This window comes from Lepisosteus oculatus, chromosome 6, assembly GCF_040954835.1.
Source record: "Lepisosteus oculatus isolate fLepOcu1 chromosome 6, fLepOcu1.hap2, whole genome shotgun sequence".
Classification (NCBI taxonomy): domain Eukaryota; kingdom Metazoa; phylum Chordata; class Actinopteri; order Semionotiformes; family Lepisosteidae; genus Lepisosteus; species Lepisosteus oculatus.
Genome location: NC_090701.1, coordinates 3,126,089 through 3,139,998, shown reverse-complemented (window position 1 = coordinate 3,139,998; position 13,910 = coordinate 3,126,089). Strand labels below are relative to the sequence as shown.

The 13,910-nt window shown below is 41.3% G+C and overlaps 1 protein-coding gene and 1 long non-coding RNA gene across 2 annotated transcripts in view; one reads left to right on the top strand and one right to left on the bottom strand.

The window, feature by feature from the left end:
- LOC102695346 (aryl hydrocarbon receptor repressor) overlaps positions 1–2,213 on the bottom strand; it is an 89,560-nt gene extending 87,347 nt beyond the window's left edge. The window contains exons 1-2 of the mRNA XM_015354943.2: positions 1,973–2,213; positions 1,377–1,449 (exon numbers count right to left, since the gene is read on the bottom strand). Of these exons, the coding sequence (XP_015210429.1) occupies positions 1,377–1,438 (62 nt within the window). The 5' untranslated portion in view covers positions 1,439–1,449; positions 1,973–2,213. The remainder of the gene's footprint in view (positions 1–1,376; positions 1,450–1,972) is intronic.
- Positions 2,214–2,294: 81 nt separating this feature from the next.
- On the top strand, positions 2,295–13,212 carry LOC107078315 (uncharacterized). The gene is made up of 3 exons (XR_001479251.2): positions 2,295–2,575; positions 7,318–7,604; positions 9,984–13,212. It is a non-coding gene; the product is annotated as an uncharacterized lncRNA (long non-coding RNA).
- Positions 13,213–13,910: the final 698 nt, after the last annotated feature.

Sequence of the window (13,910 nt, the reverse complement as noted above, 5' to 3'; positions counted from 1 at the left end):
ATAATCGAAGACTATATCACAATTTACGCTGATATGATCATCTGACCTGCCAGACACGCACGAATTTCTAGAGGCGCTGAAATTGTACTGTACGGTACCAACTCACGGCCCGTTACCCAGCCTCTGCGATATAAAATGCTAACCTGTCACACGGTGGCAGTAATTGTTGACCAAGGCACACATTTTAAATCACACCACTTCGTTGAACGTGAAAACCTTACTGTAGAGGTATTGGCTGATGTCGCATAACAGGTGTCTCAAATCCAGTATCTCCACAAAACTTTCCAGGACACTTCACGATGCAGGCAGATCATGTGAGCATGTCTGTGCCTTTGCTTAGTACGACACGGATATAAAAGCAGCCCTTGGTGTGTTTGCCCCTGTTTGTATCCGTTTCTCGGTGTATTTAAATACACTGCCTGAGATTAGAAACAAATACCACTGCCACGCGAATTAAAGGGGAACTCGAACGGAAGCACACAAAAACCATGTGCATCCTCTGTCCTTATGTGTTACAGAGAAATCACTTTATATGGGGAGATCAGGCGTCCGACGCGTGCGCGTTTCGGAGGGGGGCAGTTTTCCAGGGATACAGGGATACCGAACTGGAGACACTAGCCCCGGACAACAGGCTGAGGATGGAATTTATATAGCGCATAATCTGATGGCAGATTATTCTTAAAAAAGGAAATATCGTATATTGGTAAGAGTTGAATATTAATGCTACCACATTAAGAAACTAATGTACATTTCTGCAGCGTGAAAATAGACTATTTTTCTGGAGCGATATTAACCTCTGTATATTCCTCATTTTCCTTCAGCTTTCACAGAGGCAGGTGCCGTGCACAAACCGCATTTGCAAGTCGACATGTTTCATGTAAAATCAATACTGTGTGTCTTGTTTCCGTCAGACTAACTAAAAAACGAACTTCCAGGATCACTGGGGCGATTCGAGCTCCGTGCGTGAAAAACGCGAATCACGGGTTGAAACTGTTCAACTCCCTTCATCACCATCTAAGACACCCAACACCTCTCCGCCGCCGGGACGAGAGCTAAGACCTCAAACACAAGAAGAAAGAAATCGTTAAACTGTATTTTTTTACACATACATACAGAACGACAATTAAAGTAGCATTTCATGAATAACCGTAGATCACCTTCCTAGTACTTCAGTCTATACAGTATACAGTTACAGTACTGTGTCTAATGTACACGGTATGTTAACAGCTTCGTTTACGGGGGGCATGTTTTCTGACATCTAATTAACTTCTGAGAATCTTTCTGGGTGACATAGCAGTGAGCTGATATTTGACCAGTATAATTAAACAGCGGTATTCCGCAGGAAGACCATTGACAGGATCAGCGCGTTACTTAACTGTTTCTGAACGGGCTTTCTCCTCTTCCTGCCAGCATACATGCAGTCCCCGGGTGGAATCATGACCTCGGACTCTGGAAAAGGTAACAGGTGCAGGAAAAAACCCCGTCCTTTAGAGCAGACTTAACAAAAGCACGCATCGTTTCTGTCATTGCGGGTCACTGCACGGGCAAGGAAACCGGCGTCAACTACACCCGGGACAGAAAAGAAAAAGTTGTGTCGTCGTCGGCCCCCCCAAAAAAAACTAAAATACAAATTGACCCTTGCAACATAGTGAGAACGCCTTGCTTTAAACAATAACGGGTGCATAGCAGGCCAGAGGAAGACGTTTCGCTTGTAAAAGCCTGGATGCCTGCGTGGTTCTGCCCTGTTTACACTAGCAAACCAATCGCTTCATGCTCAGGAGCGGCGCGATGGATCTCAGGCGCAAGCGAGATCATTGCGTGCTGCCGCTACCCGACCGGCTTGGAGGAGATGCATTAGACTAACTTGTCAAGCGGTTTGTCGACAAAAAAAACTTGAAAAGACCGATGTTCGGAAACTCCGTTCTATAAAGTAAGACACACACACACAAAAAAAAAACTCCGTTACACTTACCGAACCGCTTTGATAATCTATCCTGATTGCAGAACACTTTTAATAGAGTAACATGCAATGAGTTTACTTTATTAATTTCGGATTTATGTGATGGCTTTGAAATTCCAGATCCCAAGGAAAAGGTGAAGGCAGCGGCGCGCCGAACAGATCGGTTTATCAGCCTGCCTTGCTAGACGCCGATGCGGTTGATGTTTTATACCCTATTGAGTCGGTTCACTTCCTTGTGTTTCAGGTGGCAGATTCCTCTGAATGACAAGCCGAGCTCTTCGCACGCAATTCTCTGAGCCTCACACAAACACTCAGCAACACACACACACACGCACGCAGAGCGAGGGGAGGGATCACACGCAAAGCCATCCACTACAAATCTCCGGTAGCGCATGTAGCCCTGGTCTCGCCGGCTTCAGAGGACACTGTGTGCTGGGAGAAGACAGGCGATTTCCAGGCTGCCTGCCGACACGGCTCTCGCCGGCGTGCGGGGAACAAATCCGATTTTTGTGGTGTTTTTTTTTCTCTCCTGAAGCGGCATCATTAGAGAAGCATACGCGTTTGTCTTTCTCAGGCGGTGCCTTTGGAGATGTAAATATAGAAAGACGTGTCGAAGTACGCGGTTGGTTGGTTGGTTTTATTAATTTGCTGTTGGTAGATCTACGGTATGATTTGATCATCTTCACGTTTGTGTACGCACCCTGTCGCCGAACCTGCCGGGACTGCAGTGTGGGCTTTTTTAATGTGTTTTTCGTAGACTCGGGACTCGACGGCTCGGAAAAGCGCAGATTGGGAGGACGGACAAAAGCCGACTGGAGTTCAGAAAGCGGTCACGGGGCCTTCCAGCTAGTTGCCATCTCGTGTTAAAAAAATATTTTCAAAAGCAAATACGTTTGGCTTTAACGGTAATCCATGGGGGTTGTGACATTGCGTCCTGTTTGTAACCGACGTCGTGTGCGTTACCTGTCGTGGGTTACAATCCGCGGTTTACGTATACAGCATTAGGAATGCTAATCGCCAGGTGCAGCTCGTACTGCTTATATCTTCTATATAAACGCCCAAACTGGTGATAAATGATATCCGTGGACGACTCGTGTAACGTGGTGTAGTTATGCGGATGCTAGTAAACTCTACACATACTGTACTAGCGGAAAGAACTACGGGCGCGCCTGGAGAGTTTTACACAGTTACAACCAATAAAGAAACAACTTAAACTTTAAGTGTATCTGTGCAGGTCCTTTTACAACATAAACATAAGTGAAACGAATGACGATTTCCCGTCTTTTGACTGCAAAACGTCTCTCCGGAATCCACCCCTCGTTATAACAAGGAGAAACGCGCTCTCAGCCTCCTGCCAAACGCTTTTCTGCCAGTGCCTGTTTTTCGCGACTTTGGTCGTCCAATCGTATAGAGAGCACGGGCTGGTTGCGACCTTCGTGTCACTCATCTGTACGATTTCTGTAAAATTTTAATAGGTTTGAGGTCAGGTGGTTGTTGAGGCCGTTGAGTCGGTTACAAAACCTGCTGCTCTTCCTGAACTAAGAAATGGATGTTCTGAACGGGAGTTTGGGGTCACAGACGCGTTCAAATGGGAACCCTTCACACACGTTATCTTTTCTCGTTCACTACACTGCATTGAAGCAATGAACAATACTTCTCCATCCTGTATTCTCTGCGCACCAGTAAAATAACACTTAGGGATTTTCTTAATCGCCTTACTCTTTTAATTTACTGTCAGGAATACACACAATTCCGACAATTCGCAGGTTTGCCTTTGGCGTGTTAATATTTGAAGTGTGTGTGTGATGCAACCACCCAGCTATTTGACAGCGGTTCAGAAAACAATTTAACCTGGAACGTTTGAGCAATTAACCAGTCTCGTCTTTCAGCTGGTGTCTAATGTTGTAGCGACAGTAAAATAAGACATCCATGATAATAATATCACAGCTTCTGAATTTGGCTTTGAATTTGAAGACATGTTACGAAACTTATTTGATCTCGTCAAGCTCTCAGCCTTTTGCTGAACTAAATCCTCGCCAGACTGTACTGTTCCCAAACCATGTTTTATACCATGTGTCTATAATATACTGCACAATATTGAGCAAGTCTCAGGCAGGAGCTCAGGACAGGATTACCGCTTGTCAAGTGCACAACTAGATGGAGAGCCTAGTTACAGTACCACCCATGCCAGTGCTAATGTTAGTCATCTTTATTATAGTTTTAATACATGTATCCCTGCTTCTTGCACGCACGTGAAGTGAAACAGCGTCTGTCATTGCGGAAATCGATTAAGCGCCGATTCATACCAGTGCTTCTTTTTTTTCAGGACACCTGGCTGGTTTAAGTCAAATTATCAATATCAAACTTTCAGCACGTTCAATAGGTGGGCTTTGTACTGTATAATTTGTGTTATTTTGTGTCACCTTCTTCCTCCTCTAAAAACCTATTTAGGAAAAAAGTTCTGCTTCGAAAAATGAATACAGTTTCGCTCAAAGGTTCACGGGCTTCTTTTGTGAATAGAGGTTCTGCATTAACCGACTAGTTAATTACATTTTCACCCCTCTGACATCTGGCCGTGGGCAGGTGCTACTATGCTGTTGTCCTTTACCCACTGAAAAAGTATAACAGAGTATGACCGTCAGTTTCTGGTTACATACTGTATAAATACCATTAAATAAGCAAGTTCAGGTGGGGAGCTGCGTCAGCATGCGTACTCTGCAAAGGATCAAATAATAGGTTAATTCCATGCTGAAAAGAGAAGAAAACACAACGTTTCGTCTGTTGTGTCACACTTGAAGAAGGCTTCACAGCCGAAATGTTGTGTTTTCTTTCTTCTCTTTTCAGCATGGAATAAACCTATTACTTATTCCATTAAATAAGCAAGGCACATTTAACTTTGTTTATCTGATACAATGTACAATGTACTGTTTAAGAAAAACAGATAAACCCTAAAGGTATTATCACTACTATACAATGTTTCCAAATAGTTCCACATACAGTAACTAAATATTGCCTTAATACATTTTTCACCAGTTTAAAAAACCATATACCTTTATGCACAGTAGATTTAATATATGCAGTGCTTATGCTGTATTCGTTTTTCTCGCTGAACTTTGAGGATAAGACTAATGTCACTATAACAGTTACTGTGCAGATCTGCACAATTATGCAAAATACTTCATTGGATTAGCATATTACATAAACAGTAACATTTGTTCATATAGCATCAAAAAGCCTGCAGCTGTAAATTTTCTTTTAATTGAATTAGAAGCTGGAAACTGGTTTATATAGATTACAAGATTACAACTCATCTTAAGGAACCCGGAAGACTAAAAGAGAAGACATAATAAAAACCTTACACATTAGGTCCGTTTTGTGAACCATTACATTACTTTCACTCTTTTAGTCTTACATTAGAGACACAAACACACTCTGCAAACGTTTGTGACTCCAGACCACTCCCAGATGGAAATTAATATCACTAATAATGTGCGCCGCATTATCCCAACACTCCAGTCTTTCTCTCCAACAGTAGTGGTGAAACAGATCAACTCAATTTGCCCCGGTGCAGTATGTGAGGTTGTGTGATGGACAGTGAGAATTGAGATTTTGCAGGTTTAAATGTGGACCCACGTACTCCTGAAGAGTGATACACCCTGTTTCCAGTTTTGTGGTATTGTATTTTGCTGCTGTGTAATTGCAAAGATTTAAAGATGACTTCCACTTTTAACTTTTGAAAATGTTCTAGAATTAAAAATCTCTCGGAGAAAATGGATTTTTGTTTTTCAGAAAAAAAATTCACTACCCACAGTGTTTTCCAGTATATATATTTGATTTATTTTTTTACTTTTTAATTTAACTTGTTGTTGTTTTTATTTTGATTGGTACCTTGCAATTAATAAGTTCTGTTGAAATTCTTTGTCAAACATACATGATTCTGTGATAAGGGTTATCTGCAGAGTGTTTAAATTTCTGTGAAAACGTCACTGGATGTAGTGTGTGTGACAAGCAATTGTTCAACTTTAAGCTAAGGCTACTTCTCTTTATAATATGTGAGGTATTCATTAAAAAAAACCCAAGATATCTAGGAAAAAGAATGCAATGGTCACTGAAATATGAGGTGGAATTATGCAACATGCCCTGGTGATCTACCAGTTGTATAAATCAGTATTTGAAACTAAAGAGTACTGTACTGTATTGTATATACTGTAAACTTATCACTAGGCTGCAATACCGAACAGCAGTCTGGTAATTCTGATTGGTGGGAAAGATGTAATTGCTGTGGATTAAAAGAAAGGAAAATGACATCTTTTATCATGAAGACTATTACATTAATTACATTAAATTTTAATTACAAAACCAGAAATGAATTGAATTCACAGTATCATTAATAGATTCTAGAAGACTGGAGCATTCTACAGTATATAGGTACATTTATGTATGTTAAGATAAAGAACCAGCTATTGTACAAAATCTCTTTTTCTCTAGATTTGTAACTTCAAAGCACAAGTACCATGAGTACTCGGTTTTCCTTAGAAAACAAGAACATTACCTTGTAGCTAACAGTCATCAGAACAGCGGGGATTCAGCTGTGTTTTGAAGGACATACAGCTTCTCACTTATAAATATTCTTTCTTTCCTGAAGAGAAATGTAATGGGTCATGGAATGTGTGATAGCAATTATATCAGACAGGTATCTGATTAGACACCAAGTCAATAATCGCTTCAGGTGCAAATGGAAAATGTATGTTCATTTCACAATGTGCATCTGATCTGAACCTAATTTTCTTAACCCTGGTGTAAGTGGTTCACACCCACAAAGCTACAGCTTGTGATCTTGTGAAACTGCTATTGTTTTGCTCGAAAGCAGGCCAAACAGAATGAAAGTAGTAATGTAACAACAGCCTAAACACGTACTGATTTCCTTCGTGTAGTGCAGAATTCCTGTGCAGTCTCCTGACCTGGAGGCTGTTTAATGTGGACTTGAAAGCGACTTCATTCTACCAGGTGTTGCTGCACAGCGACGATGGGTGGACTTTCTTTGTTTGCTCTTGTGTAGCTTTCCAGTGTTTTAAATGTTTAATTCTACCGAGAACCAGAAGTGCATCCGTCTTAATAATACATGCAGACGGCGGGCATTCCTTTGACTAGCTTTGAGTCATCTCTGTTAATTTTTTTATATTAAAAAGATATAAAAAAATGTTTTTTTCAATCGTGGCACCTCTTCGGATGCTTCGGATGAGATTTCACCTACTGTGGTGGCAAAACTGCGTGAATATTTATACAGGAAGTCAGACCCCTGGGAACACAAGTCCATTATTTATACTGTTACATCATAGCGGTTTATTTCTCTGCAGGCTGAAGGTGTGATAAATCTGTCATAGCTGCTGATGGCATCTTCCGGGATCTGGTGAGACTGGAGAATACCCCGTTCTTTTACATCACATGTGTATTTTATCCGGCTCCTTTATCCGCGAGTCTGTCACGGCAGATCCCTTCTTCCCGTTTCCTTTGCAAAGGCAGCTGTGAAGCCTGAAGTCCCAGCCAGTTCACAACACGCCCGTCAGTCCGAATCACTCCTGCTCGATTTCTACTTCGCTCTGCTGGATGGGAAAGGCTTCCCATGAAAAAATGTACCCTGCAGGTAATCCGACGCATCTTTTCATATGTGAATATTTCTTTACTGAGTCTGCATTGACTTTTTACATTGCTTAAGTATAAAATATACAAAAGTTTAGATACATAAACTGCATGTTTTGTCATTAAATATTGCTTAGTCATGGCTTGCGATACAGGCTAGTTATTCTCAGCAGGTAAGAGACTGTTCTTTTTTTCTGATCACTTTTGAATTTCATACCTTGATTTCTGCTAAATTCGACCTTTTATTAATACCTACTTAATAAAGCACATGGGTGTCCTCAAAAGCCCAAGGAAAATATTTTGATCATGGTTACATTTAGTGATCAGTGCTCACATAAATACATTTAATGTGTTCATTAGAAATCTGAGACAACACTCTCTTATTTCTGACATCAGTGTCATGAGAACATTTCATGATTTCCCAAAGACAGAAGGTCATTCAGCTCATCTTGTTCATAATTATCTGCAGCCAATTCGTCTAAGGGTCTAATCCAGCTGCCTCAGGAATGCTTCTCACTTTGGCAAAATGTTTGTTCCAGGTTCCCCCAGCTCTTTGAATCAATGGAGTGACCCCTGATCCTCCTATACTGTATATAATCCTTACCTACATGACTGATTTCTATTCAGTATATACAGGATTTCACACTCAGCTTTAATCTTACTGGCTCCACACTGTTATTCTGTTTCATTTCTCCTGGAAATCCTCCAAAATCCTCACAATGGAATGTTGTGTGTGTGTCCCCTTAAATCAACAACAACGTACAGTACAACTCGCAGGAAAGGGCAAAACTTTAATGGCACAGTGACTTCATTTGGTTCTTTAAAGTACAGAAATCCAGTGCCCGAGTCATCGCCCAGACATCACGCTTTGGGGACAGAGTTCCAGTGTTTCACCTGGGGAAGAGCAAGGCTGGTCAGTGTTGCCGGGCTTCTCTCAATCAGGGTTTTGTGTCGGTCTAAATCCCATAGCATCTCTGGGAGTAGTCTCAGTGTGTCGTAGAGCAGCCCACTTTAAGATCAGCTTTGTCTTAAGCATCTTTAAGCTCTCACAGCAGTAAAAACAGCAAGTTCTTGCACGCAACTGCTAGCATATGGTCTGGCCAACTAAGCAGTTATCACGTAGCCAGTAACTAGGACTGGCAAACCGCTAATTAATTAATTCATTAATTTGTTTATTCTATGTAACTGTAAAGCGCTGTACAGCTTTTTAAAAAATGTTTTTGGATAATTTTAACACCACTGTCTTTAAAGAAGCATCCATGCTCTTCATCTCTGTATTCAATATTTTATGGCACCCATTTAAATAGTACAATCAATGAAATTTGGCTAACATGTTTTTTCATCTTAAACGACAAATGGTAAAATACACCGACGCTGGCTAGAACGCCACAGGAGCGCTGTCGAAATGATGTTGCCTGCTTTTGTTCAAAACAAGAAAAAGGGTGATTGAAAAAAATTCAGCCGAGAAAAACTGAATGAACATCTGAGATAAAGGAGACGACTTTAATATTTCAGGAGAACAGAATATTTGTACAAACGTGACAGCTACTGAGAGCTTTGAATTAGAATGTTACTGAGTTAATTAATAGGAATTCTCTTCTTCCTTCTGCAAACAACAAAGAAGCCCTAATGAGAGAACATCTGCAATTTAAATCATTTTGTATGTTCGTATGCGAAGAAATAATTTTTCATGACTCCCTGAGGAGCATTAATGACCTAATTTGGTCAATGCTTGTGACATGTAGGGGGAAGGGGACTACAGAGAGCTGCTGCAGAAGAACGTTACTGTTCCTGGAGGAGCTTCACTAGGAAGCAGAGCAGTCCCCACGGAGAGACGCATGCCTGTTTAATTGGAGGCCCCCGACTCGTTACTGGCTTCTAAGCTCCCTGTTGCCATTTGAAGGAATTTTAAAATCAAATCAAAAGCAAAGTGTCCCCCACTTTGACATGTGACACCTATAGCTGAAACGGTGACAAAATACCGTACCCACAAACAGGCTGTGCAATTCGATCAATTGGGGAACCACCTAAATGAATAATGAAGGTTCAGCAATAACTTTCACCAAGCATCCGTGTGGCCGTTTCCTGCCTCCTTGATTAGAAAGTCAGCTTTTTCCATCCCATCACATTCTTTTGTCTGAATTATCTGGTACTTTATCCATAAAAGGTGTGCCTTAAAAGTATGCGTGAAACTTAGAAGCTGTCTTGAAAAAGGTGACAGAAAAGATGCAAATTTCAAATAAAAATGTACTGGATTGCTACACCTTCTTATACTGTACATATGGTGTATTTCTTAGTTTAAAGTGTCCTTGTCCGTGGAAATAGGCGTCGCTTGTACTTCATAGTCTGTTTTATGAAAGCTAACCTGCTGCACTTTTTTCAGGACCACCAGTGATGTATAAACCAGAAGACACTGGGGTAAACAAAAGAGAAATCGCATTGAAGACAGTTCTCCATCTTAAATGCAGTTTCCTATTAGTTTACTCCAAACAACTGTGGGAGTCTGAAACAAACCTATGTTGTTCAAGCTGATACCCCAATTTTCTTCAGGAAAGCTGGAGGAGATCTGCAGCTCAGTTGTCGCATGTTAACCTAACAGGCTAGATGGGTGGAATGGCCTCCTCTTGTTCGGATCCTTTTCTGCGTTCTAATGTTGTGATTTGGTCTGGACAGTATATAAATGGAGGCAATAATGAGGGCTGGTCATCTGGGCTCTGTGGGAAACTGTGGTGGAAAATTCAGCTGCAGTGCTGGGCAGTGGTGCTTGTTTTTCCTTTCTCAATCTGCTGACATAACAAATCCCTGACTCCCTAGAAAGGCATAATCATCTTGACAATTACAAAGGAACGCCTACACGTCCTCAGCAGAGCAGGCCGTCCATGAGTAGCAGTGTGGATTCCATGAGAGTGGCAGGGACTGTTTGACTGGGCAGGCGGACCGCTTCCAGTATTAGAAGAACAACATTCACTGAAATGGCCCTTTTTTGGTTAAAGGCTGGTGTTTGTATTATTTTAAGAGGGAATTTAAGAGGATGATTTGGAGACAGGGAATACAAACAACACACATTTGTAAGAGACAGAATTTCTGTAAGGACACGCAAAGACGGTCGTCAAAGTGTGGGGCTCAGAGGCCAGTCCGAGTGCGTAGAAATGTCCTCTGAGCGTGCTGTGCGGACTAGAACTGTCAGGATACTGGGTATTACTGGAGAATGCTGCCAATTGATGTTTCTTTCCCCCAGGGAAGTAAAAGGGAAGAACAAAAAGGGATGTGAAAGCCCCAGTCCTAAAGCTTTATTGTCAACAATGCAATCATTCATCTCGAAACACACAGAAGAATTTAACTGATCAGAGTATCAGCTAAATTAAGACATTTAGAGATCATTTAATCATCCCTCAAGGACCAGAGTTGTCTTAAACAAATTACGTGCCTATTTGATTGATAACTTACAAGTGCTTCCAGCCGTTAGCCGCTGGTGATTTAGAGTGACTTAGGAAACCTCATAATGACTGGCTATCGTGGTGAAACCCTGAAGCTGGGTTTCGAAAGTGAAGTCAGTCAACAATGTATCTTGATTGGTTTTCTTTTTTGTTTTTACAAATTAATATTCAGCCAGAGCCAGACAGCTACCTGAAGCCAGTCCCAGACGTTGAGAAATGGTATCCGGTCCAGTAGAGTGCTCTCGATGGCTCGCGGGGGGTGGGGCAGGAGACCTTTAGCCCGATGTGCGCAGTGACGGACTCAGTCTGGGGAAATGTCAATGGCTGTAGCTGGCACAGGGGCCGAGGTTCAGTCTGAGTTTGTGCTGCACGTAAAAATATCCCAGTTTGATATTCTCCATGTCAATATATCATTCGCATTTAAACCATAGATTTAACCACAGGTCCATATCAAGAATGTCATGAGCCTAGAATAGCCTTCTTGAACACATCATCAGCTAATAAAGCAGCAATGCACCCGAAACTCCTTTCTTCACTACAGCTACAGCGCCTTGCAAAAAGTATTCACTCCCTTCCAGTGATGTTCCATTTCCTTCCCAGCATACACTAGATTTTTAAAAAAAAAATCCTTGATCCTTTTGCTGACATTTAACTTCTTTCTCCCATGAAAGTGCTCATAGCTTTAGCAGTCGAGTCTGGATTGAAAGCATTTGCCTTAAAATACAAGTGTCTGCGTCACCGGTCATTCAACGAGGTGGGACATCACTGGAAGGGGGGTGAATACTTTTGCAAGCTGTTGTAAATGTTTCCCCACTGTTGCCAGTCATTCAGACATCCAAACTGCCTTTAGCCTCACCCCTTCAGTTGGAGCTTTGGAGGAATCCTGTGTCCTACATCACTCGTGATCTTGGAGCCTTCTGGACCTCTCCCATAACCAACACCAGAATGGACTCGGTTGGATACAAAGCCTAACTTCATTTCCAGACGGATAGCGGGGACAAAGACACCAGGGTCCCCTTTCTGTTGAGTACAAGATTTGCACAAAACTTTTTTCAGATGTTTTTAATGCATTTATAACTTCAGCTATAAAAAAAATAAACGATCAGAAGTAATTAAACACATTTGTGTAGCACATGTCCACAGTAAACTAATGTACTCCAAATGTGTCTTGGCTGTCAACCTGAATAAATTTATTTAAATTATTTTATATCCAAAACGCACAATATGTTAAATGCAGTGAAGGAAACCACTTAAGCAAAGGATAATTGAGCTCTTCTGTGAAATAAAATCTGTAACAAATTTCCATTTAGACCACATACATTTGCAAAGATATGGCCAACAAACCTGGAGGTTGGGGTATTTATTTTAATGTGTAACCATTTTCCTTATAAAAAGGTTTCTGGAATTTTGAGGCCACAGTCTAGGATGTTGTGTGTGTGTGTCACCTTAAATGAACAACAACTTAAAACTTGCAGGAAAGGGCAAAACTTTAATGGAACAGGGAGGGTCATGTGGAGACCTGATTCGATTATTCAAAATGCAGAATTCCACCGTACGAGTTATCTTTGTTGGACTTCTTCACAATCAGCAACAGCGGGTATAAGAGCATTCAGGCTTGAAAACGGGGGGATATTCTTCACACAGAAGTTTGTTGGGGTCTGGAACGATCTCCCTAATCATGATATTCTGATTCTGGCTCTGTGGGTTATTTTTGGGACTCCTGGATCACTACAGAAGGAATGAACTAAACATTTTCACTAAAAGTTTGTATTATATCTTGTTAACTATGGGTATCTTTTTACTTATATTTTACTAAATCCATCCCAGGATGTCTGATCTCAAACGATAACATAGCGACATGGTGTCTTTATGCATAGCTGGCATAGTTCTCAGGGAAATGACCAGTGACCTCTCCTGGAACAAATGGTCTATTCAGGTACAAGCCAAAGGGGCTGCTTGTCACGCAAGCCAGCAGTAAAGAAAATATAGGTACTGGTCAGCTTTCTAAAATGATCATATATAGGCACAATGCAAACAGAGAGTCATGTGGGAGTGTATCTTGTATTGTTTGTTTCACTGTATAAAAGAGCACTGTAAGCGTTGTCTTTTAAGTCTTGTGTCCAAAAGCAAGACTTCCATATGCATATGAAATAAAGGCGACTTTCAACACACAAACTCTCAGCTGATGCTCTTTGTTTGGCACGACACTATGTACTATATTACTAGGAACCAAACAAGCAAAATGAGCTGAACAGCTTCCTGTTACCTGTAAGTTCTCTTTTGTCTTAATGTTCCAGTTTAACTCTCTACCCCACAAGTTAGTGATTGATTATTTGAACAGATAGGAAGCCTGCCAGATGACTCTAAAGACCTGAGCTGTCTAGAGTAATGAAATCGCAGTTTTCTAACTCTAACTCATTGCGAAAGATCCCTGGGTGAGGTAGTGTGGTGATGTGGACCCCTGAACTTGCAAGCTCGTTCAGTCAATGCTCGAAATGAATTTCCGGATCATTTCTGACTTTATATCTGAAGTAACCTTTTGCCAAAGTTAATAAACCCTTTTCTAAACTCAAGGCTGGATGGTGAAATGACTACCGCCACTGCTGCTCCAAATCTCATTTGGACCTGCTGGCAGGGAGTTGTGCAGAAAGTACTGGGGTGGTAGTAGGAGGCTGCACGTGGTGAATTTGTACTGTGTGATATGTGAAAAGTGCTTCCTCCTCACAGAAATCACCTCTGTGACCTTGCAAGAAAAATGCATTTCTTGCAGTGATCCTTTAAATAAAGTTAAAATGCCATGATTTTTTAAATGCCGCTTTGATCAGATAATGGCTTATCTAGATAGTAGCTGTTCTTGTGCTGTAATGTGAATA